This window comes from Leptodactylus fuscus, chromosome 2 (assembly GCF_031893055.1).
Source record: "Leptodactylus fuscus isolate aLepFus1 chromosome 2, aLepFus1.hap2, whole genome shotgun sequence".
Classification (NCBI taxonomy): domain Eukaryota; kingdom Metazoa; phylum Chordata; class Amphibia; order Anura; family Leptodactylidae; genus Leptodactylus; species Leptodactylus fuscus.
Genome location: NC_134266.1, coordinates 88,729,349 through 88,756,380, shown reverse-complemented (window position 1 = coordinate 88,756,380; position 27,032 = coordinate 88,729,349). Strand labels below are relative to the sequence as shown.

The 27,032-nt window shown below is 42.5% G+C and overlaps 1 protein-coding gene across 1 annotated transcript in view; it reads left to right on the top strand.

Annotated features, from left to right (window-relative positions):
* Positions 1 to 487: 487 nt before the first annotated feature.
* The window catches only part of ETNK2 (ethanolamine kinase 2), a 43,152-nt gene continuing 16,607 nt past the window's right edge, over positions 488 to 27,032 (top strand). The window contains exons 1-5 of the mRNA XM_075264183.1: positions 488 to 780; positions 15,181 to 15,440; positions 19,199 to 19,330; positions 22,011 to 22,153; positions 23,870 to 23,953. Of these exons, the coding sequence (XP_075120284.1) occupies positions 616 to 780; positions 15,181 to 15,440; positions 19,199 to 19,330; positions 22,011 to 22,153; positions 23,870 to 23,953 (784 nt within the window). The 5' untranslated portion in view covers positions 488 to 615. The remainder of the gene's footprint in view (positions 781 to 15,180; positions 15,441 to 19,198; positions 19,331 to 22,010; positions 22,154 to 23,869; positions 23,954 to 27,032) is intronic.

The following is a 27,032-nucleotide window of genomic DNA, read 5'->3' as shown; positions in this document are numbered from 1 at the left end:
GAGTTGTGGGTGCTAAAGTACTTCCACACAAGGTGACCAGGGCATACGTGCCGACCTCTGAGCAGCAAGATGCTCCTCTCTTGACAGCTGCATGAGCTCTACGTCTTTACACAGCTTAATAAAATCCAAAAGATAATCCTGAAGATTTCATAGTGTCTCAGATACAGTTGGTGTTATTACTCTAAGATGGCCAGGACTCGCCAAGACTTGTTTCATCTTTGGCACCAGGCTCTAATATTTCAGTGATGCAAGTGAAAGGCAGGAGGGGGTCCGAGTTGGATGTTTATTATGACCCCTTTACCTGTGTCTTCACCTCAACTAAAATATTAGAGTTATATAAAACAGACACATAAACTTCCCAAGACCAGTAAACTGCAGAGTATTGCACATAGCTGCCAGCATGGGGAGCTCTGTCGTATCTACTGCCAGACTCATTCTGGATTGTGTACTCTTTTACGTAGTTATTCACAGCTTGCTTTCCTCCTCCTTCAGACAGCCCTCTCATTGCACTCTGACAGGGAAGGGTGACACTGGGTGGCAAGTGCCGGCCCACTCCCCCTTCCAGTGGGTATTTCCCACCTGAGGAGGGGGCCCAGGTCTCACAGCGAGCAGGGAATGGGTGAACAGCAGTGTCACAGCCTGTCGCCGCACTCTCACAGTGACAGCCCCAGGGTGCGATCTCTCAGCATTTCTGTGGATGAAGAGAATGTCATTCCAGGAGCCCTGAGTCTCATCCGGGAGCTCAGACCTGATTGGGACCTCCGTCATGTGCAAACTAAGGTAATACACTAATAAAGCCAACACCAAATGGAGGTCATGTGTTACAATGATGTGACTGGACTACTAATCTCAGCAGGCCTATAGCATACAGTAAGAAGCGCACACGCCGGCTGCTTCCCTGTAAGAAGCCTGTAGGAAGGCTCCCATTCACAGCTCTAGAGTAACATAGTAAGTGCACTGAAGTGTCACAAGTGTCACTGCACGCATGGCCCCCTCACCCCTCCCATCTGTCAGAGCCCTGACAGGCTTCCTCAAGTACCACCCACTCATGTTTTTCCTAACTCCTGCTCGCTGCCTTTCCTTGGCAGCTGTAATGTGCTTATATGTATAGATACATATATGTAAGTCTGTAAACTATACCTGAAGAAGTTGTCTGGAACGTTATTAAAAGTATGTTGTAGTGGCAGACCAGGACAGGTGGTCTGTCACACAGGGGATGAGGTCACATGTTGTAGGTGAATGGGGGAATAACAGAAGCCAACAAGCAGATGCAGGGTATCTCAGCATTCCCAAAGATGGATGGGATGCCTTGTTTATTTATACTCTTTCTGACAAGGGTGTAACAAGATGTAACCACAAATACAATTGGTTAACATATATTTTCAAATGCTTTTAAATGAGTTATGCAATATTGTGTTTTTCACAGTGTGTCTAATAACAAGGATTACTCATACAATTGTTAGTACGTAAATGGTTTATCTTATCTGAACATAAGGCTACTGAGCCAGCGTAGATCCACAAGTTAGCTAGTTTAGCAAACAACAAGAGGCCCTTATGTATAGCAGAAATTAGAAACATATAGTCTTATTAATCCAGGGTCTTGTAAAGAGTCTTATAAAGTAGGGAGAAACTGGGGGCTCCTTCATCATATGTGAACCTGAGCTGTCCAAAATCTTACCATCAATAGTAAAACTCATGCAATGTATTCTTATGAATTCATCATCTCACCGTAACCTGATGACTAGAATGTTATATTATGTCTATGGTGTAGATGAAACATCACATCGACCTACAGCCTTTAGACAACATGCTTTGGTACACATCTGCACCATGAATCTTGTTTCACTCTTACGTAATAGGAATTCAGTACTGTGATGGCTCCATCACATGACAGACCAAACAACAGCGCTTACTGAACCCCATGCTGTGCTATTTTTTTTCCTGCAAATGAATCTGCAATGAAAGCTTCTAAGAGAACCTCCAACGCAGAAGGGAACACAGCCGTAGGCTATGCTCACATCACACCTGGCAATATGTCCATGCAGTACACATTAAAGAAACATAAGCTGAATGTATCTGTTACCGGACCCATAGATGGCCTGATGGATGTCACTTTTGGCATTTGACTTTGTTCTTATATTATTTTTGCTATCCTGGATAGTGCAGAATGATGTGGTTTTTGCATGTGAAAAAAACGGATACTTTATAATGGATGACAATCGATTTTGTTCATATGTCAGTCCTATTTGTCAAGAGTACGCCATAAATGGAATACATTCAATATTTGTTTTTGGCATATGTTTGACAGAATGGTGAATATAGCATTATGTGACATTACATTACTATGGATTCAATGTGGCAGCGGCTACAACTCCAGTTATAACAGATCAAATTTTTTAAAATCTTTTTATTTAATATTTTTGTTAAAGGACTTGTTTCATGAAGACAACGCCTCTGAAAACAGAAGTTGTCTATTTTGATTCAGAGTAGTTATCATCAGCGGAACCACCATTGGGCCCACCCTTAAGGTGTGCAGGGCGCTCTTCCAGAAGGACCGCCTTTCTCCTTCCCCGTCTCCACTGCTCCCTATATTGGGTAACCCTGCCTTCCCGGCTGGGCTTGCCTCTGGTCCGTTCAAATCCTGGAGAGAGTCGGGCATGTGGAGAGCCCTGCACTTCCGTTCCGGGGGTGCTTGGCTTTCTCACGGGGACCTCCTTGCTGCCCTGAATCTTCCCCCCTTAGGCTCCTGGCGAGTCTTGCAGCTTTCCCATTTTCTGGCCTCACTGCCTAGCTCTGGTGTTTTTGATAGGCCTCTCATGGGCTTCGAGAAGGCCTGTGTAGGCTCAGGTCTTCTCCAGCACTCTTTGTCTGAATTTTACATGTTGCTGGTCTCCCCCCTCCAGGCCATAGACCCTCCTTCTTGAGTAAGTGGGAGGTGGATCTTGACCTGTCCCTGTCAGACACGGACTGTGCTAAGGTCTTGGAGCTTGCCCATAAGAGCTCGGTGGCGTGCAAGTTCCAAGAGGCGGGGTACAAGATCCTCACTAGATGGTACCATGTTCCATCCCAGCTGCACAAGTTTTTTCCAGCCTCTTCTCCACTCTGTTGGCGCTGTGGTTCGGAGGAGAGGACACTCCTTCATGTGTTCTGGAGCTGCCCGGTTTTGGGGAATTCTGGTCCGGAGTTCACCGTCTGATCTTCCAAATCTTTCAAACTACCATACCTAACACCCTGGCCTTCTTTCTGCTGCATCTCTCGGAGACCTCCCTTCGGGCGTACCGTAAATCGGCTATAAGACACTTGGTTAACACGGCTAGAGCCTGCATCCCTGCCCTTTGGAGGTCCCCCTCTCCCCCCTCGCTTTGTCACTGGATTTGTAAAGTGGAGGATATCCAGTCGATGGAAGACCTCACGGCGTCTCTTCGAAACACCCACGAGGCTTTCCTCAGGGCCTGGACCCCCTGGATCCTCTTCCAGGGCTCCCGTCCCTACAGGGACATTATGGGTTAGGAGCGTCTCATTGACTGGTAGCTTGTTCGTGGTCTGGGCCCGGGGGTCCCCCTACTCTTCGCTTTTTTCTTTTTTCTCTTTCTCTCCTCTTTCTGCCTTTTTGCTTGTTTTTCTTTCCTTTCTCTCCTTTATGACATTGGCCCTTTGCTTAACTGCCGGGCCTTACTGGGTTTTGCTTTTTATTTTCTTTTGTGTTTCTGCTGAGTGTTCTTACACTTTGTTTGCTTTTTCCCTGTTTATTCGAAGTTTATAAATAAAGAATTTATAAAAAAAAAAAAAAAAAAAAAAAAAAAAAAGAAAGCCAGAATAGGTTTCTCTGGGGATCTTCAGCGTTCTTACATTAAAGGGGCTCTATCAGCAAAATCATGCTGATAGAGCCCCACATATGCGTGAATAGCCTTTAAAAAGGCTATTCAGGCACCGGTAAAGTTATTTTAAACTACCCCCCTCTTTTAAAATAATAACCTAAAAAAGAATGTGATCAACTTACCGAACGTGCACGCTGGGCGGACATTCAGGGTGTGTCTTCATCTTCATTCACGCCTCTTCTTCCTCTAATGTCCTCTGGTCCTGTCCTCCTCCGGCGCTCGCGAACGGACTTTGATAAAAAAAATGACCTGGCCACATGCGCAGTAGCATGCGGCTTCTACTCCAGCTACTGCGCATGCGCCCAGGTCATTTTGCTGATAGAGCCCCTTTAATCACCTTTCTGGTGCAAAGACACAAGTTTTTATACATGCCGTGTTTTGTGCCAAAAATTGTGCCATTTTCTAGTTTTCCAACTGCACTTTAAAAAGTGAGCAAACTGTGGGAAAATTGATGTAAATTATATTTAACATCTACACTAGCACCTAATTATTGTACATTTCGATTGGGTCTTACTCATCTCAAGATGGACCAACGTTATGATTAGGAAGACTTCTCAATATATAATAAGTATCCCAATGTGACCAAATAGCCCGAAAGGCTTCAACCGCGTTGTTAAAGGTGGAAGCCAAAAATTCTTTATGTGAGCCACCAACGCAACACCTGTAGGGGAAACACATTCTTCCAGTGCAGGGCAATGAGTGCTTTAGCGGCAGAGTAGAGGTATAGAAATATCTTGGACCTTTTTTGCCCAGGTGTTTAGGGGCAAATTGAGTAAGTAGATAAGGGGGTCTAAGAGGACATGCTGAATAAAAAAAAGGCATCAGTTAGGGCTTTGACCCATCCAAAAGCTGCAAATTAAGGGGCATTCCCAAAAAATATGAAACAATATATCCAGCATAGTTAGACACCAGCAAGTAAGGGAAATACTGCGGTTAAGGGTATGGAGCAGGGCCAGAGTGTTATATCAATGCATGAGGATTTTACACTGGGTTTCACAAAATGTTATACACCTAGAGAACTTACCTAGCCTTAACCAAATAATCTGCCACTGACTGGGTGAGATCTGCTTGCCCATTTAACTATGTACCTGTGAGCAAGGGGAGACTAACCCTCCTGAGATGACAGAAACCTATAAATAACAGGGCAACACAGTGGCTCAGTGGTTAGCACGGCAGCACTGGAGTCCTGGGTTCGAATACCACCAGGAACGACATCTGCAACGAGTTTGTATGTTCTCCCCGTGTTTGCATCGATTTCCTCCCATTCTACAAAGACATACTAATAGGAAATTTAAAAATAAAAGTATGCTGTAATCCCTATATGGGGCTCACAATCTACATAAAAAAACAACCTATAAATAGCAGAGATCAGGTCCTTAGTGAAAGTGCCAGAGCGACATAGTCTTTCAAAAGTGGTAGGGACAGAGTCTTGGATTATATGGGGAGTGGAAGAAGTCTGTTGATTTCACAGAGTTTTAGCTAGGAGGGTGTGGGCCTTATTGCCTCTCTCATAGTAGCATTGTCGGCTATAGAGGAGTAGGAATTGGATGGCTTGAGTGGCCATGTTGCGCAAGTCTGCCCGAGCCACTACCAGATGGTGAAGTAGGAGAGGGACCCGTTGCCAAACAGGCAGTAAGAGTCTGTATTTTAGGAAGTAGGGCAACCTCTCTAGCCTTCTTATCCCTTTTGAGGGTCATACAATGGTCATGAATAACTTCCTCATGGGCTTCTCAGAGAACAGAGCAAGAGGAGACGGAGGTTTGGTTAGTACGAAAGTAGTCAGGTAAATATGTGGAGCATATCATGGGTGTCCTGGAGTATAGCAGGGATTTGATAAAGGTGACAACATCTGATGGAGACTGATGTGGACGTCAGGGAGACAGTAACTGGGGCATGATTAGACCAGATGGTAGGCCAAATGTCTACATAATTCAGAAGCATTTGTATTATAGGGATGAGAAAAAAAGATATAGTACAATAGTAGTTTGTGGATGAGGAACCACAAAAATTTTGTGTTTAACCAAACCTCTAATTTTTTGGAAAATTATTTGCAAAGGGGCTAATGTCTAGGATATTATACTGTATGTAGGGGCCACTATAGAATATTATATATATGGCGGGACTGCTATGGGTTAATATCCTACTTAGAGAGCCACTATTAGACATTATACTGTACAGGGGTCACTAACGATCATTATACTGTGTGAAGCGGCTGCTATGGGACATTATTTTGTGTGGGGGCACCATGGGCATTTTTATATTACACAACAGCGGCATGAACAGAATGATGAAAACGTAAGGAACCTAAGACAGTGTATTGTGGCTGCAAGAATGGAAAAGATGAATAAAACATCTATAATTCAAGGAAGTGTCACTGGATGTAATAGACGTGGATTTTTTTTCTGTGATCCCTTTGATTGCATATTATTATGCTTTCATAGGGATCTTTTCCATGAAAGGGGTGGTTGGGGGGGGGGGGCAATGGTACCCTTAATCTCCCCCTGCTTGTTGTACAGGTTTGATCAGTGGCAGAAGGAGGAAAATTACAATGTTTGCTATCTTTACCTGCACTATGGATTTGTGAAAAAAAAGTTTAGTTACACTTTAAGTTCAACTGTGACTGTTGTCTGACTGTACGTGTAACCATTGGTATTGCAAAATGTTTGCAGTTGTGTTTCCTTGGCAGGTGAAACATGTGGCGGCAGAACCTTGGTTGCCCCTGGGTTTTGTACCATGGGTGGAGTTATTGGGTACATGCCATAGTTTAAGCCCATGCTAGCTGTGGTTTGAAGTTTGACTTATGTTGGGGCAACATATGATCTGCAAACAAGTATGAGCAGCTCCAACCGCTTCCTTGTCCACCATCCAGACACAGCTGGCTTCGGCTTGGACCATTTCCAGGCGCTTAGAAGGAAATTTGGTGTCAATGTGCTCATTATGTGTCCTGCCATTGACAGCCAATTCAATCCTACTTTTACTTGTGTGTATAATTAGCCAGTGTGTTTTAATTGATATGTTATATATCTTAACTATAGGCATTTGAGAGTCTGGCATATTAGCGTGTGCAGGTTTCATGTACAAGCATTGTGTGTGCTCCATTATTAGTTTTCAGGCATTGTACAGACTGGAATTTCAGTAGTACAATAAAGTTACATTTTACCTCATTGTCTTATCTCTCTGTTATAGTACAAGGTCATTGTCAAAATTTGCTTAGTTTGCTTTGCAGGATTAATCAGGTGTGTAAACTGGGTATTAAGAGAAAGCTAGACATTCTTATATTGCCCATAAGAAAAGTTTTTGTTTAACCCCTTAAGAATACAGGGTAGTTTGGATGTTATTACTTAGTCCTTCCTTCCCCGCCTTCCAAAATTCATAACATTTATATTTTCTCTGTTGACATAGTTAAGTGGGGTTTATTCTTTAAGGAGTGAGCCGTACTTTCATTTGGAACCATTTTGGGATACTTAGAAAGCTTTGATTAGTTTTTTATTAATATTAAGCCCCCACAATTTTACCATTATTGTTTGCATTTTGTTCCTACGGTGTTCACTCTACATTAAAAATGACATGGCATGGCACCATATTTGTATTTTTATTTATTTTTTACATTTTATTGCACTTTTACTAACAAAACCTCATTTTTTGACAATGAATGATTTTCCTGGAGTCACTGTATTCTGTTGCCTAACTTTTTTTTACTGTTTAGTTGACAGAGTTATGTTAGGGCTTGGAATATTGGTTTGCCAAACTTTTTTAGGCTAGATACTTATTCAGCACGCTTTACCAACATATGGTTGAGCAGCTTGAAGGGCTTTCACTCCCCACTGGGCTCATACTTGGAAATCACCTGAGGACTGCCCCTCCATTTTGTTGAGATATGAAACGCGTTGAATGAAGGAAATAAGGGAAACAGGTCTAATTTGATAGGGAGATACAGAGAGAGCTCTGGGGACTGTCCTTGTTAGGACAGGAGTCATTGTGGGACATAGGTGTATATAGATAGGGTATACTTACACATCAGCCCTTCATCTGCAATTCCCGTTGAGTCCCCAACATCTCTCAGTAGGTCCAGGTAAGACCGTTCCTCTTTTATCTAGAGCACGGTTTGTTATATGCAATTAAATTACTGATGTTCTTTGACCGTCTTAAATATTTATTCTGAGAATTTATATTAAAAGTTAAGTCTTATAGTTCTTTGGGTCCTCTGCTTGTGACACAGAACAAACCTAATAGCCATTCCCAGAATGCAGTCTACTTCCTGAGCTGCCTTTATTTTACTTATCTTTTACTTTTAATTTTATGTTCTCTGTGTTTAATGGTTGTTATCGACTATATTGTTCTTGTCAGAAATACTGATATATTTGAGATGCCTAATTTAGATATTATAGAGAATCTCTGTTAGCTTACCTATAAGACTATGTCATGTGTTAAGCAGGGGTGCCTATCCTTTTGGTGATTCTGGGCCACATCAAAAGAAGAAAATTTGTCTTGAGCCTGAAGTTAAATAGAAAAACACTAAAATAAGCTGAGGAGCTAAAAATAAAGGTCTGTGTATAGTTTTTGTGATATTTGTCGCCACATATCCTCACAAAATAATCCTATTTATGATGTGGCCCATTTGGAGACTCTTTTAAAATCATCAAGCAGGCCCCATATAAGAGAAAACAGGCTGATAAAAAACTAGTTGGGATATTTGACATTGTCTTTGAGAAACGAATGCATCAATATCTGGTTGGTGCATGGAAGTAGTTGCAGTTGTCACCACAAGCACATTTAACATTGGTGATGTTACTTCTACTTTCTGCGACTAGAAGGTAAGACACCAGAAGCCGCGCACCACAGTGTCATAGTGACACATAATCACATAAAAGACTCATAGTGTTTTAAGTAACTTTACGATTTTATGTTGGGCCGCATTTATAGCCTGCCTGGGCCGCATGCGAGCTGAGGGTTGGACATCCCTGTACTAAAACTTTTAGTAGGTCTCAATAGGAGCATCTAACCAAACAATGTAGATAATGTAGATACATTGTGCAATATGAGATGGCATTTTCATTGTAACATTTAATTCATACATCCATAGAGAAAAACCAAAGTGTGAGACACCAGAAGCAGAGTTCTAGGCAATTCTAGGATTATATTTAGTATTGATGTACAGTCCCCTTGGGAGATCTCAATATCAATAACTTTCATCTATACAGTTTTAACAGCATTGTGCCATTGACATATATGGCAAAAGTCTAAACATAATGTAAAGGTAATGAAAGACCTTGGTCTGACATGTATTTTACTATTAATAACAATCTGTTGTTTGTTCAGTGTGCTCTGTACATTAATGTCCTCCAGTAAACTCCAGCTAAACTGCACTGTAGGGTTTTACAATGGATATGTAGATCGAGAACATTGACTTATGAATATTAACTGACTTTTACTGAAAACCACTGTATAAAAACAAGTGCAGAGTCCAGATTTCTACAGCCAAACCCCAGGTCATTGCCATTACAGTATTACAGTTAGGGATTTCCTTGTTGTTTGCAGCAGTGCCTATGTGTATGAGGTGATCAGTTATAACATTAAAGGTAAAAACCCAATATCTGTATCCAGGCAAAAACAAAACCCTCCCTATTTGCAGTGGCCAATGCCTGCATAAAATTAAAACAAATCATAGAAATTGTGCAGCCTCTGGCCATCATGAGTGGGAATTTGGCCACCTGCTGCAACTGTGCCGTATGTTCTTACCCTGAAGACTCTGGCAGGTGTGAATAACATTCATTACCTTGTGACAGTGGGCCTGTGACGTGGTAAGATACATTAGGGACCAGTGAAGTCAGTTCTTGGGATTGATGTATTGGAAGCAGGAAACTAGACATGTATGAAGATCTGAGCAACTATGACAAGTGTCAAATTGTGGTGGCTAGAAGACTGGGTCACAGAATCTTCAGAATGGCAAGTGGTTTGAATTTACCAAAAGTGATTTAGCAAGTAATTCATGCTTCCATGGCTCCTATTCATTGTATGCACAGGAGGTACAGGCGGGACACGGATGAAATTCGGTTAGCACATGGTCGTGTGCAACCGGCCTAATGCTAGTCTATCTGATCTGATCCCATAAAATAGCTATGATAAAACTGTGATAGAAAGAAATAGAACACAAAGTGTTTGCAAAGTATAGAGCCATAAAGCTGCAGACCAGTCGTATCACCCATCCTGACTCTACTGTCTACCTCGTGCATATAAGCATGGAGCAATGGAAGAAAGTGGCCTTGTCTAATAAATACTGTGTGATCTGAAGATCTGTAGAAGACCAGGTTAGTATCATTGCTTACCTGGGGAAGAGATGGTACTGAGATGCACTACAGGAAAAATGCAAGCTGGCAGAGGCAGTATGATGCTCTGGGCAATATTCTACTGAGAAGCCTTAGGTTATGGCTCCCATGTGGATGTTACCTTTACACATGTCAACATCTTACGCTAGCGGTTACACAGAGTCCATTGTTTCAAAAAGGAGTCCAAGTAGGACATTTTTCCTTTGCCGATTTTCAGGCAGACAGTGCAACAGAGTCTCCAGCAGAGACTCTAGCGCAGATGTGAACATAACTTTAAATTTTGTTGCAGACCAAGCGCACCCCTTCATGGCAACAATTTCCCCTTTTGGTAGGATAATATTCCCTGCCAGACTGTAAAAATTGTTCAGCAATGGTTTTAGGAATATAATAAAGAATTCAAGGTCTTAATTCCCTCTCTGTGGGATGTGCTAAAACAACACATACAATCCAATAGCGGCTGTACCTCACTATTAACTGGACTTGAAGGATCTGATACTAAAATTTTAGTGTGTAATGGCACACTTCGAACTCTAACAGAGTCCATGCCTTCACCTGTGTAAGCAGTTTTGACAGCATGAGCAGTACTTTTAATACTATAGCTGATCATTGTATTGCATGTCATAGGAGTTGTTGCATTTTTTATATGTATCTATAAAACAGTTTTTACTTTAGCTCACTATAATGCTGTCTTCCTTGTTGTTTCTATTCTTTTTCTTTTTACAATAAATGTTTATTAGTTTTCAAATGTATCACTGTACATTAGAGTGACCACTACTGTCCACAATAAACTTGAGAAAAGCTGTTTCGTACACTTCGATTGTTTTTGTATGCTTACCATTGTATATATGGCTCAACTTTGTTGACTGATCCTTCAGCTATTTTTCATAGCATCATATTTGACACCAGTAATAAGTTTGTAATTACCTAATGTAGTGGTGCCCTTACCTACATCCTCTCTGCCCACCAAATTCACCATGAGTGCTCTACTCCAATCTTTATGTGTATGTGCTGGTCTGTAATCTTACTGTCTTTTTCCAGCCAATCTCCTGCACCTATGTGTGATTTAAAGTTCCTTCTAAAATTAAGCCCCAAGTTGCAGAAACGCAGCGTTTTTACTGCTGCAGAAACGCAGTAGAAAAAAACACTGCAATTTATAGTACCAACAAAGTGAACAAGATTCTGGATAATCCCATCCTCACATGGCAGAACAAAAAACACTGCGGAAAAGCTAGATTTTCAAAAATGCATGAGTTTTTATAAAATGCTGCATGACAATTTTTCCAGCAGAAATGCTTGCATTTTCCCTAGCGATTTAATACAAGGGAAGAAACACCGCAGAGAAAAACGCAGCAAAAACACTATGAAAACTGTTGCGGAAAAAAAAGTGATACATTCCAACCAGGGCCCCACATGGCATTTTACAGTCACAGCAAAGTGGATGGGATTTTAGAAAATCCCATCCATACTTTGCGGGAAAATGCACAGTATGGTATTGCAGCGATTTCCAAAACTGAGACGGTTTTTGAAATTGCAGCATGTCAGTTATATCTACGGAGATGCTGGTGGTTTCCATGTAGATATAATTGAAGCAGAAAGTCTACAAGACAAAACTTCTGCGAACTCTCTGTGCAAAGCACTTTTCCTGCACAATTTTTTTGCTGCGGGATGCCACGTGGGGGCCTGAGCCTTCTGCAATTTTTCTGTAGCATTTTTTAGTTGTGTTCCGCAATGTGGGGCCTTAGCATAACAAAGTTTTCACTAAAAGTTTCCTGTGTAAAGATTCTGCTAGTTTCTTTGTTGTATTCCTCTGTTACTGAGATTTCTGATGGACTGCGTTTGACCCCCTGCTTGTAATTTGACTCTAATCCTACTCTTACATCCTCTGTCTGCTTCCTGACCACATCTCTGTCTGATCCTAAGACACCTTGTGTCTTGCCCAAGCATCTTCATTTAGGATGCTTTTCTGGAGACAGGTTCCATTTATAGCATACCCTCCAGATATGCTGTAAATATGTGTTGGTGTTCTTATTTGTATAGGTCTCTCCCACCCTCTAAACACCCTATCCACACAACAATGGTGATAAGTGTAAATATATATTTGTCAATGTATTACAGATGAATTTAACTCCTAAAATAAATCAGGCCAACCATATAAAAAAAACACTAAATATGTGTTAAAAATAAAACTTGATCAAAATATTTTACTTTTCTGAAGATACATCCCCTTGAAAGCTTTGTTTATACGACCCATATACTGAACTATCCAAACTAGCAACAATAGCCGAATATATTCAGAGAGGACATATATGACCAGTTCTGTGCCCCGCAACAATAATTTACTTAATGTAAAAACAATTTTCCTTAGGAAATCGTAATTATAATATGAGCAAGCACAAAGATCACAGATTTAGAGAAAAGGCATTCTTTACTTGACCAGAGTTTGGTGAATGACTTTATAAGTTCCTGTTTATTATTAACTGCTGTATACACATCTAGTTGGTGTAAAACTCCAAGAAATGCGATTTCCAACTCTAGTGCCCTCACTTCCCAGTAAGTTTAATGTGTCAAAGTGCAGAATTGTGAATTGGCAATGACGGGCAAAGGTAATCATGAACGTCTGGGTAATGTACAATGTGAGGGCAATTGAGAGGAAGCCACACGGAGTGCTGGAGGATCACTTGTCCACTGGCTAGTGTAATGAAAGCCTCCTGTGGTATAAAGTGAACTATACTGCTGTGATGTGTATATATAAACCATATGTATCATTTTCTGCCAAGCTGCCTTTCACTGAAGGAGTAAAAAGAACCACATGGATGCAATTTCTGGGTCCTTCATACTATCTCTATGATGACATCTCCATAGCATAGTGCCAGGCACTCGATGCACTACTACAATGACTACCACTAGCACCAATGTCAGTAGCTTACCCAGTTCTCAATACCTAGGCACGGTTCACATCTGCATTTGGGTTTCCATTTGGGAAGTCCACTTGGGGACCCCCCCGAATGGAAATCTATACTCATAGAAAAGCGCAGACCCATTAGACTATAATGACCACACGGACCCCATTATAGTCTATTGTGTCCGCGTGTTTTCCCAGTCCCAAGTGGATTTGCCAAACGGAAACCTGAACGCAGATGTGAATCAGACCTTACACCTACTACTTAGCCTCACTAGCATGTAAAATGAATGTGTTTTGCCAGATCTAGGCACCTAGCATGCTCCCAGAGAACCTAAGTATCCAGCCCACACTTACAAAACCATCTTAATCGATAACTTCATTGACCCCCAACAGGAGCCCTACATCACTGTTGAAGAAACAGAATTATTTTATATGGGAGGGTTCCTTTAGAAAGAATTAATACAATGCAGAAACCCACAACACGTTATCCCCTTATGAGTATGTAGTCCCTCGTCACGCTCCATGTCAGAGTTAGGGGGCGTTCACACTAGCGCAGCTGTCTGCTCTTTGTGAGTCTGTCAAAAAGCCAGGCAAAACTGCCCGGGGACTACTTCACTTCAATGGGTTTTTAAAGTAAACCGCCAGTGTCCATATGCAGCCTCTCTGCCGTGAAACAGTTTTTTTTAGCATGGACACAAAGTAGCACATGTAGGACTTTGTGTCTGTGCAAAATAAGCGGTTTCATGGCAGAGAGGCTGCATACAGACAATGGTGATTTGCTTTAAAAACCCATTGAAATGAATGGGTTTTTAAACTGACTGCTGGCAAGCTATCCCTGAGCAGTTTTGCCTAGATTTTCGACAGACTCAAAAAGGGCAGACAGCGTTGCTTGTGTGAATGTCCTTAATATTACATTTTTTGGAGTAACTATATTGTCTGTTGGCTGTTTTCTCATTCAGTAATTGGCCTCTAGTTGCAGTGACTGCATAGAATATAGAAGTCTATTACACATGTAATACACTATAGAATAAAGTGCATAGATAGGCAACCTTCAACTGTCATGAAACTAAGTGTTCCAGCATGTCTACTTGTTCTGCTGTTCTTGCAGCTCCCATAGAAGTGAATGGAGTATGCTTGGAGACAGTTGTAGTTTCACAGCAGAAGGAGTGCTGAAGGTTCCTGATCCGTGGAATACACCTTCTGCTGACATAGTGTTTACTGTTACAGTGAAGTAAGTGCAAAGGTTTACCTAAATGAAGAAGTTATTTGGCCTTTCTCCAGAATTCTTGTACTCAGTGTCCCCAATCATAGGACACATATACAGTTCAAAGGCCACCGTGCCTGAGCTGACCTGTCTGGATCATCCTGGCTACAGTAATGAGAAGGGTGGAAATGCCAGAACCAATGAGATGATACTACTGTGGGGAGTTCTAGTATCCACCTATCATAGACGTGGATGAAAGTATCACTCAGATAGGAGAACCGATGCTACAATGTACATAATGTCATGGCTATTCAGTATACAAAGGTTGCACTTACTGTCAATATGCATATGTTTTACCACATCAGCGTATCTATATTTTACAAAATATAGCAAATTAAAATTAGCATATGCTCCTGTGGTAGTTAGGTGGGTCACAGCTGATATTAGGATATTTACAGACATGTAACAAGGGAGAACTTTTTATCTACACGGAAAAAAAAACATTAAATACACAGAAAAAGATATAAGATATCTGACTAGGGCTAGGTTCACACTAGCACTCAGTCTCAGTTTGGGAATTCCATCCCCCATTCCACTTGAAAAATGCAGAAAGAAAACTTCTGTAAGCAGAACTTTTCTCCCTGCAGAGGGCCCTTTATAGTCTATGGAGACTGCAGGTTTCCAAGAGTAACCGCTTTTTAAGTGGATTGGTTTATTGTTTTTCAGGTCCCCAAGCGGACCCTAGGACCGGAAACCCAAAATGCTAGCGTTATTTATTGACATTGTAGTTTCTTGGACTGCTTTTTATAGATGGATCTATGTCCAAGAATGATCACTAAGTTTTTTTTTCTGTTTTTTATATATCCACAGTTATTCACGGATGGCATCACAAACAAGCTGCTTGCCTGTTATGTGGATAGCGGTATGAAAGATGCAGTACTTGTGCGTATCTATGGCAAAAGGACAGAGCTGTTTCTGGATCGTGACGATGAGGTGACAAGTTTCCAGCTCTTGCAAGTTCATGGTTGTGCCCCAGAGCTGTACTGTACTTTTCAGAATGGACTCTGCTATGAGTTCATGCCTGGCTTGGCACTGGGGCGAGAGCACGTCCGCCAACCTCAAATATTACGGTAATGTTTTGCAATTAAACAAGGATTGATTAACTTGATTACATTGATTTTAATTATTTCTGATACACATAAACTCCATTATGTTCCTTAGTGAACTGAAAGCAAAACTCCACTTTTGCACAAACTATAACCTTGTTCCATAAAGTTCTGTAAACATCATGTCTGAACCTTGTGTCAAACATATACATCAGGAGTATTCCCTGACTTATACTTCAAAGGAAAGCTCCAACATATGTCACTGTATAGCCATATAGTTCTCTGTACAGTATATCGCCATGCAGTGCTTTATGTCATCTACAGCCACCAAGTGATTCAAGTGATATATGTGTTTTGTATAGAAAGTGCAGTCTGCTGCATGATACAGATCAAACAACACCAGCGTGACTGAGAATGGTATTCTGAAACCGTGCTTAATGCCAGGGCCCCACTTAGCGCAAACACCACCATTTTGCTGCAGCATTTTACGTTACCTGCAGTGAATGGGATTCTGGTTTATCCCAGAATCCCAGCATGTCCACAGCAGACATGCATTTCAAAATGCAAGCTTTTTTGTAAGTCGCAGATTGTCAATTATATCTACGGAAATGCCGGCGGTTTATACACAGGTATAATTGATGCAGAAAGTCTTCAGAGGAAAACTTTGCGGCTACATTTTTGCTGCAGTTTTTCCTGTAGTGCTTTTAAGTTGCTGCTCACTATGTGGGATTTAGAGTTCTGCTTTAATTTAAAAAGAAAAAAAAAAAACCCTTACACTTAGGATAAAGCCACATTTTGCATAAATGCAGCTTAAAAAATGCTGCAGAAAATAATGTTTTTTACTGCAGTTTTAATTTTTACCTTCACTGTCCTATATAAGTCTATGGGAAAAACATTTATGCACATAAAATTAGCATGCTGTATTTTTTTTTACGCTCACACGCACTTCCACAGCATTTTTGGATGAAACTACTCAAAATTAGAGATGAGCGAGTACTGTTCGGATCAGCCGATCCGAACAGCACGCTCGCATAGAAATGAATGGACGTAGCCGGCACGCGGGGGGTTAAGCGGCCGGCCGACGTCAAAGCGGAAGTACCAGGTGCATCCATTCATTTCTATGGAGCGTGCTGTTCGGATTGGCTGATCCAAACAGTACTCGCTCATCTCTACTCAAAATCTCAATCATTTTACTTGTACTGTAAAACCCAGTGGCGTAACAAAAGTCTTGTGGGCCCGGGTGCAAATTTTTGTTTGGGGCCCCCTACCCCCTCCCTCCAGCAAATTTTTGACAGTGACGGTTAAGGGTGCTGCAGCGATATCTCAGATACTTGAAAGGCGTACAGCTGTAGTACTCACAACTGCAGTTATCAAGAATATGAGTGAGCAGCACAGCTCCTGGCATATAAAAATAATACTGGGAGCTGTATGCTTTGGGAAACAACTGATCTGCAGTATCCTAACAGTCTAAGATATTTAAAGATCAGTGAGAGTCCAACACCTGGAGCCCCTTCTGATTATTTCTTTGAAGTTACTGTGGTGCATTTGTGAGCACTGTGACTCCTTCCCTATTCACATTGCACAGCATCAGTTTTATAATCACCAAACAATGTTATTACAGCCTGTAATAATAGTGCACGGATGCTATAAAACAGATGTCGTGTGATGTGAATAGTGAAGGACCCCACACAGTATTATATGCTCCAGAATGGCCCCCATACAATATTATATGCTCCACAGTGGCCCCACACAATATTAAATGCTCCACAATAGCCCCCACACAGTATTATATGCTCCACAGTGGCCCCCACATAGTATTATACTCTTTATAGTGGCCCCCACATAGTATTATATACTGCACAATGGCTCCCACACAGTATTATATGCCCGGCAAAGTCACCCACACAGTATTACATGCTCAGCAGCAGCCCCCACACAGTACTATATATGCTCCACAGTGGGCCCCACACAGTATTATGCGCTCCACAGTGGCCCCCATACAGCATTATATGCTCCACATTCGGCCGCTCACACACAGTATTATATGCCCAGCAAGGAACCCCACACAGTATTATGTGCCTAGCGGAGACCCCAACACAGTATTATAAGCCCAGCGGTGCCACCCCCCTCCACACAGTATTATATGCCCAGCGGTGTCCCCTACACAGTATTATATGCCCAGAGGTGGCCCCCACACAGTATTATATGCTCAGTAGTGTCGTCCCCCCCACAGTATTATATGCACAACAGTGTGTCCCCCCCCCAGACAGTATTATATGCCCAGCAGTGACCCGCACACAGCAGTCGCTCAGATCTTCAATTACCTGTTTTTACCTTTCACTATATGAACAAATTGGGGTCAGGGGATACTCGTACACATTAGGGAGAGCGTGTGCCTACATAGGCAGTACGGAGACTTACAAGTCATTCCTGCTCCGCTAGGGATTATGGGTAAAAAATATGCAAATCTATTCTCCTGGATGGAATTAGGAGAACAGAGTGCACTCTGTACACCACCCTATAGAGGGCAGCATCCTTAACATCATGAACAAATGGCATATTTCTCTTTTATTGATCTGCAGTTCAGGCTCATTGAGCTTTACGAGTGTAAATGGTCAATGGCCTGTTGTGTTTTGTGGTCTAGTCCCTGGCCATGGCTCATAACAAGCAAACTGACTCACCAATTACCTTATGTGTAATCCAGAAGCCTGTTTTCACATCTATTCCTATAAAACTGGCTTTGAGTGTGTAATACAGTAATACAACAGTAATGACACTATAATTACTAATTATAGGTATAATTAGTAATGATAGTGCCATAACTTTAGTATTGCAATACTGTTTAACTGCACAGACTCTATGGGACATACCAACCCTTCTGATTTAACTTTTCTGATTTACTTTTACTTTTCAGTGGGGGGGGGGGGAGGCTGTTTTTGGGCTAGTTCACACTGAGTCAAATGGGCCGGATTTTGATGCTGAATTCGAAATCTATGGGAGCCGGTCATTTGCTTTTTCCGCGAGCAGTGTGTTCCCACTCGCGGAAAAAAGAAGCGAGCTGCCCTTTCTTCTGGCGGATTCCGCGGCTGATTCAGCTGCAGACGTCTGCCTCGCGACACCACCCTCCGGACTAGGCCCATTCACGCTATGGGAGCGTGCTATTCAAAACAGCTGTTTCAAATAGTGTTTGCTCTATTATTTATGTCTGTGTCATTTTTTTATGAATTCTTTAAATAAACATAATATTTTATTGAATGGTAGTTCTGTCTTTGAAATAGACCCAAAGGCATTACAGTAATGTTATTCACTGTTGTGTGAATAAGGCTACATTTTTGTGAGCCAAAAGTAGCTTCAAAAGACATGATCAATGTAAAGGGAACACATATACTTCTCAATTCTGTTACATTCACTCCAGGCTTTAGCTTTAAAAATCCACAGCAAAATCTGCAGTAAAAAATACAACTGCCATGTATGGCCTCAGCTTTATATAGCGTATCTCTTCCAGATGCATTACTTCTAGAGAGGAATATGTCAATAATACAGAACTGTACTGAGCACCATTGGGCTTTGTAGTTGGAAATTCTGGGGAATGTTACAGACTTCTTTGCACAAGGGTCTCTCTGTTCTATGCTCTTCGATCTTCATAATGTTCATGTGATGGCATGCATGTTACATATAGATATGTTCAAACATATACCAGCAATGTATAACAAAATATGTTACTATTATTTGAATCTGGTACCTTTCTTTTATCTAAGATTGACTTCTCTTGCTTTTGACAGCTTGATAGCACATGAGATGGCCAGATATCATTGTATTCCAGCCCATAATGGATGCCTTCCAAAACCAGTTCTGTGGCAAAAATTGAGCAAATGCCTATCTATCCTGCATAGTGAAGAAGGAATCCAGGACAGGTATGACTGCATATGGTACAGCGCTGCGGAATATGTTGGCGCTATATAAATAAAATGTATTATTATTATTATTATTATTATTATTACAAGTGAATATCAGGAGTACTTAGCAAAATGAGTTCTGGATAGAATTCTGATAGGTCCCAATGATTCTATATCAGGTCAAGGCCCCATATTGTGGAAAAGCTGCTTCTAGTTGCATATTGTGCTGCATTCCCTTTCCTGTTGAAGCCTTTCATAGCTTTGGCTCGAAAAAAGCCACAAAATCTGCAACAAAAAAGCAGCTTTTCCACAACTTGGGTCCTTAGCCTTAGTGTTATATCAGTATTTAATATTGAGCACTCCTGATATGGACTTCCCTATAAATAATCACATTTAGATAGAATGAACATATTATTATGTATGGACCCATTCAGCTGTCATGACCAAAAACCAGCATGGGCTGGAAAACTAGGCTAAAGTTTAAAGGTCTGTGAAGAGTCTACAAAGCATTGTATGAAAAAAACAAAACATCCAGTCGCCCTAGCTCTGTGACCAAAGGTTCTATGTCAATGAGAGGTCAGAATATAGTCAGACAAGTTAAAGTTGACAGGCAGTTGACCCCACTTCTCTGAATGAAGAGGTTGCTTTGCAGAGATGTACAGCACCGATATAGCACCTGGTCCAGTGAGCTGACACCCCCACATCATTATATTGATTACAATATCCTAACTAGGTACCATAACATTAAGACTAAGGCCTTATTCACACAATTGTGCCAATTTTTAACAGATCAATCCTCCATGAAGAGTGGCTGTACTCATATATTTTTGGTGGTCATGTGAATTCGTTCCATTCCTTTTTCCCATTTTTGACCCCCATGTGTGCTCTGTTTTCCATCCATTGTTAATGAGCCGGATCAATTTTGTTGGTTTTTCTTTTTTGACAAAACCAGTTGATCCGTTTTTAATAGACATAACTCAGTCAACAATCCCCTTTAAATCTGTTAGAGATGGTTCCATTGATTTCTATTTGATTTTTTTGTCTGTGAAAACAGTTTTTTTTTTAATCTAATTAGTTTATCAGTCAAAAAAATCTGTAATGTGGACCCTCCGTACCTTTTGCCATTTAGAATACAGGTATATTTTATGTGGCAGAGGGGACCTTGGTGCGTACTGGACCTGGTAGCGCCTGCCACTGCTGCACCCCTTATAATGTTGCCCCCGGCTGCACACTGTTCCTATCTTGTTCATGAGACCAAAGCTTCAAATCTCAAAAATTTTGTGAAGAATCGTTCCGTTTTATGCCTGACAGGTTTTTATGTATAAGGGCCATTACTGGTGATCATGATTTGTGTTTCATTAGATATGGCCAGTGTCATGTAACATGGATATATGAAAGCGCTCTGAATCCATTTCTCATTTATAGTCCCTAAAGGAAAGGTCAGTAAGATTATTCTCCTAGCTTATTGGTTACCTGAGAAACTGCATTGTCTTTATCCAGATTATCCTAATGACTGTTAGAGATTGCTATGAACATGTTAGATAATTCAACAGTTAGCTAAGCTGTGCTATGAAGCATATGCAGCAAACCACAAGCATTATCCATTTACCTGGACAAACCTAAAAAAGTAAGACTATAGGCTATAGCGTCTATGGTCTGTTGGGTATTGTACAATATATAGTGAATGAATGACTTTACGTTATACAGGTATAGTAAATGTAACTGCTAGGATTGAGCCGATCTTGAAATTTCAGGATCGTTCTTAAAATCCGATCTTCGATAATTTTCCAGCCGATCCTGATCATGAAATTTTCTCAATCGTAGATCGGGATCCGATCTTTCCCGATCGCTCAACCCTAGTAACTGCCATTCCCCCCCCCCCCCCTACATAATGTTAGTGTGTATTAAGTCTGTGCTCTGTTTGTCAGATTCTGTGTCATCTTTACCTACAAATGTGAATATAAACATACTTGAGGAATTTTCTCATAATTGCACAAGGAAACTGGAGTTGGAAAGCAATCTTGTTCCACTTTTTTAATGTACAGTACAATGACCCTTTAATTTCTGTGGCCCATGCACACAACTATGATTTTTATAGGTCAGTGTGAGAATGTGAACGGGAACCACAAAACTCTGGGCAGGTCCTATTCCTGTCCATTTTGCAGTTCAGACTCATTCATTCAAGTGTATACGTCTATGGAAAGCCCGGACCTGTGTGCCATCTGTTCTGTTTTACACTGATCCATACATGACCTGTGTGCATATAGTCTTACTTACCACTTACACTAGTCTTGCTCAGTTTTGCTATCCTCTATACTAGCTGGGCTTATGTAATTTTCCTCCCACAACCAGTAGATGGCAGTAGACCATACCAGAGAAAAACATATCCCTTCTCCAGTGAAGCAATACCTTGTAATGGAGCTGTCAGAGAATTGAGGCCATTTCTTTCAACTTCTACTTACTATTATGAAGTAGTATTATGTTTGGTTGTTAAAGGGATATTTACATCTAACAATATTGTCATATCACTAGTATATACTATTAGTTATTATATTTGTGGGGATCCATCCTCCGGGTCTCCTACTAATTCTGAGAACAAAGAAGCCTAGGTCTATGGTCCATTACTTTATGAGTAGAATCAAGTGCTCTATATGTGCATATAATCATAATTATAATTCATGTATTATATCATCTGCAGGTTTCTAGTAGGGATTCCCAGTCTGAAGGTGTTGGATGAGGAATTTATCTGGCTGCAAAAGTATCTACCCTCCCTCAATTCACCTATTGTTCTTTGCCATAATGACTTACTATGTAAGAATGTCATTTACAATGAGGATGAAGGTAAGAACATTGAAGGAATCAGTGGTGTAACGATTGAACAGGGGGTGCGACCATGCTCGGAGAGGTATGGGGCAGCTGCCAGCTGGAGATGACCAGGTCCTCAGATCACCAAGACAGAGGTCACCGGGCCTCTTTCCAATAGATGCTAGCCCAGTGGAGGTGACTAAAAATAAGATATACTTATACCTGTCTTGGGCTTCAGATGATTCCAAACATCCTCTCAGAGGCTCTTCCAGCCTGTGACTGAGGTCATGCTCCCCATATGTCAATGTTAGGGCCTGTGATTGGTCCCCATTGGTCACATGGGGTGCGCTGGAGTAATGATGTCATTGCGCTAGCACGTCACCTCAGTTGCTGGCAGAAGAGTACTGAAGAAGATGCTAGAGAGTGCCAGAAGGAGTCAGGATGGTGAGGTGAGGCAAGGAGAGTATATGTGTTTGCTATTTTTAATCACTTATTATATTCTGGAGACTAAGGAGACCCTAGAGTATAATAATTGCAACATGTGGTTCACCTGAAGCGGCTCTTGGGAGGATTTCATACTGTGTGGGGACACTGTAGAACATATTATACTGTGTGGGACCACTGTGGAGTATATTATAATGTGTGGGGCCCACTATGGAACATATTATACTGTGAGGGGACCACTGTGAAGCATATAATACTGTTTGAGGGCCACTGTGGAGCATATTTTACTGTGTAGGTGCCACTGTGGAGCATATTATACTATGTGGATACCACTGTAGAGCATATAATATTGTGTAAGGGCCACTGTGGTACATATAATACTGTGTAGGGCCACTCTGGAGCATATAATACTGTGTCAGGCCAATGTGGAACATACTATAGTGTGTGTGGGCCATTGTGAAGCATATAATACTGTGTGGGACCACCGTGGGAGCATATTATACTGTGTGGTGGGGGGGCATTGTGGAGCATATTATACTGTGTGGTGGGGGGGCATTGTGGAGCATATTATACTGTGTGGGCACCTCTGTGGAGCATATAATACTGTTCGAGGGCCACTTTGGCGCATATATTGTGTGTGAGCCACTGTGGAGTATATTATACTCTGTGGGACCTCTGTGGGAGCATATTATATTGTGGGGGGGGCATTGTGGAGCATATTATACTGTGTGGGCATCTCTGTGGAGTATATAATACTGTTTGAGGGCCACTTTGGCACATATAATATTGTGTGTGAGCCACTGTGGAGTATTTTATACTGTGTGGGATCACTGTGGAGCATAATATACTTTTGTGGGAGCCACTGTGGGGCATATTATATTGTCAGTTTTATAGCGGCTGTGCACTATTATTTTAGGCTATAATAACATTGCATGCTGATTATAAAATAGATCCTGTGCAGTATAAATAGCGAAGGAGTCATGGCACTCACAAAAGCACTGCAATACCTTCAAACAATTGATCTCTTACATCTCTTAGACTGTTGGGACCCTGCAATACACGCAGCTCCCAGTATCGTTTACATGCCGGGTGCTGCGCTGCTCACTTACTTATTCTTCTGCAGCTGTGGGTACTAAAGCTGTATCACTTTCAGAAGAAGAATTCGCTATAGGGAGGAGGTAGGGGTTCCTGGACAAAAGATTGCATCGGGGCCCACAAAACTTTAGTTATACTACTGCAAGCGATACAAAAGTTTCCAAAAAATAAGATTACAAATCTTCACTATGCTTCTTTCTTATTTCCTGACAGGTCATGTACGATTTATTGATTATGAATATGCTGGATACAATTACCAGGCCTACGACATCTCTAACCATTTTAACGAATTTGCAGGTGATGTAAATATTTTGTTCATGCAAATTATGCTTTGTTATTGCATTTATTACTACAACTAAGGATGGCCATACACATTACAGAACTGTCAGCAAAGCAAATAAATCTCTCCTGACATCATAATACACATGCATGCTCAGCTAAGCATGCATATGTTGAGAATGGAGAGAGGGGAGTAAGCCACTGCCAGATATCTCTGGTGGTAGCTTAACTCCATTGACAGCAAAATAATTGGGCAGTTGACATTCAACCTTTTATTCATTGTTGGTGAGATCTTACAGGTTAACACCATCCAAAGTATTATTATTATTATTATTATTATTATTATTATTATTTCCATGGTGTCAGAGTCTGGGGTTGCTAGGTGGGGTGGCATAGACACACAAGTCCAGATTCTTTAGTCCAAAAAAAAAGTAAAGTTTTATTTTCACTCAAAAAAAGGTAGTGCAGCAACAAAAGGAGACAATACAACAATACATCCCTGCCCGTCTAGGCTCTAACTAAACATAAAATAGGTTACCTCACCTAGAATAACAGAAATCCAAAAGCCAGTAGAATCATTCAGGACACAGCTCCAAAAATATTACCTCTCTGTTTGCTCTCCAGCCAAGCTCTGCCTAAGTGTTGCTGCTGGAGCTGGCTTCTTAAGCCTCCTTGACAAGGAGACTCTCTGCAGCTGAGTCGCTGCTGGAACATCCCCAAAGTGTGGACTGGAGGGGGGTGGAATGACAGGTCTCACTACCAATCCTACCTGTCATTCCTAAAAATCCAGCCCAGTACTGAGAATTTACCAAAACAGTGGCGGATCCAGGGTTTGCGGGGCCCTGGGCAATTGACTTTGGCGGGGCCCTACTTACTGGGGGTCTCGCACTTCTAACCTGTACTTCCCAACTGTTGAAGACTAGAAAGAGGGAACAAAATGTGCCCCGCCCACTTTTATGTTGACTCCACCCATTCTCATTCAATTTTCATGTGATTCCACACAGTATAATCCTCCTACAGTCACCCGTAAATTATATCTCCCCCCCATTTTCATATACACCCTTCATCTACTCCTAGTTTCATGTCCCCCCCTCTATCTCTGTCCCCAGTTTCATGCCATTCTCCCCCTTTATCTGCCCACAGTTTCATTTCCCCCCCGTCTCTGCCCCAGTGTCATGCCGTTCTCCCCCCTTCATCTGCCCCAGTGTCATGCCGTTCTCCCCCCTTCATCTGCCCCAATGTCATGCCATTCCCCCCCCCCCCCCCCCCTCATCTGCTTCAGTGTCATGCCGTTCTTGTTAGGAGTATTTAGGTTCATTGCTTTCTATTTTTCTTACCTGGGGAGTTTTTGGCTGCGCGGTGTCTGGGGTGGCATCCTGGCGCTGCAGGGTTGTCCTGTCGTGGGTATTGGTGCACACCTTCTGACTTGCATGCGCGCACTGTTGGTAGGCAGCTTTATTTCCTGGTTGATTAGTCTGTCCTCCCATTTGCACCTGGGAGGAGTTTACTCTGTATTTAAACCCATGCCTCCCATGGTTCTGTGCTGAGTGTCTCTTTTACAGTGCTAGGCCTTAGCAGGAGGAGTAGGTGGTGATCTGGGATAGAGGAAGTTCCGTGGTTGGTTTTTGGGAGGTTTGGGTGAACTAGTTGGTGTGTGAGTTTTCCCTTCTGTGTTCACCAATCCTACCTCTGTGTGTTATTGACTGTGTGAGTGAATTGCCTTATCCTTTGATTTCTACTCAGTTTCCCTGTGTTTGTTTCCTAGTGTAAGGTACCTTCCCATATTGGTTTGGGGGAATCCTTTCCCACATTTTTCCTGTGCGCTGCTTGTGTTGTTAGTCAGCGCACACCCTTGTCAGTCCCTGTCAGTAGTAGCTTCACTTGTTCGTTAGGGGTGACCCCCTTTTAGTCTCCAGTCCCTAGAGATCTTATAGGGCATTCCTTCTCCCATTTCCCTCTAGGCCTACGGTATCAGTGAGAGAGGAGCCGTCGGGGTCAGGTTTAGCCTGAGTACAGCCGACCCACACCCGTGAGGCAGGGACCGGGATAGCTAGTGGGAGTAGTGCAGGGCGAGATTTCCTACTGCTATTCCTTAGCCCCGTTGCAGCTACCTGGACTGACATAACAGTTCTCCCCCCTCCATCTGCCCCAGTGTCATGCTGTTCTCCCCCCCCTCCATCTGCCCCAGCGTCATGCTGTTCTCCCCCCTCCATCTGCCCCATTGTCATGCTGTTCTCCCCCCTCCATCTGCCCCAGCGTCATGCTGTTCTCCCTCCTCCATCTGCCCCAGTGTCATGCTGTTCTCCCCCCTCCATCTGCCCCAGTGTCATGCTGTTCTCCCCCCTCCATCTGCCCCAGTGTCATGCCGTTCTCCCCCCTCTATCTGCCCCAGTGTCATGCTGTTCTCCCCCCTCCATCTGCCCCAGTGTCATGCCATTCTCCCCCCTTCATCTGCCCCAGTGTCATGCCGTTCTCCCCCCTCTATCTGCCCCAGTGTCATGCTGTTCTCTCCCCCTCCATCTGCCCCAGTGTCATGCCATTCTCCCCCCTCTATCTGCCCCAGTGTCATGCTGTTCTCTCCCCCTCCATCTGCCCCAGTGTCATGCCGTTCTCCCCCCTCCATCTGCCCCAGTGTCATGCCGTTCTCCCCCCTCTATCTGCCCCAGCGTCATACTGTTCTCTCCCCCTCCATCTGCCCCAGTGTCATGCCGTTCTCACACTCACACACACACTCACCATTCCTCGTTCCCCCGCAGCTCTCTCCCTCATACACATATTGTAGCCGCGATGTGATGACGTCATCACATCGCGGCTACAAATGCCGGAGCTCAGCGTTAAAGCAGGAGCTGAGCTGTGACAGCTCCTGCTTTAAACGCCTATGTTGTCAGCTCCTCAGCGTCCTACCGCCGATGAGCTGAATACATAGGCGTTTAAAGCAGGAGCTGTCAGCTCCTGCTTTAACGCTGAGCTCAGTTGGAATCGGGACATGCCGACCGGGACCATTTTGTTAGGTCCCGGCCGCGCTGCGGGGCCCCAGGCGATTGCCCGGCTCGCCCGGCCCTGGATCCGCCCCTGTACCAAAATGCTCAGCAGACGA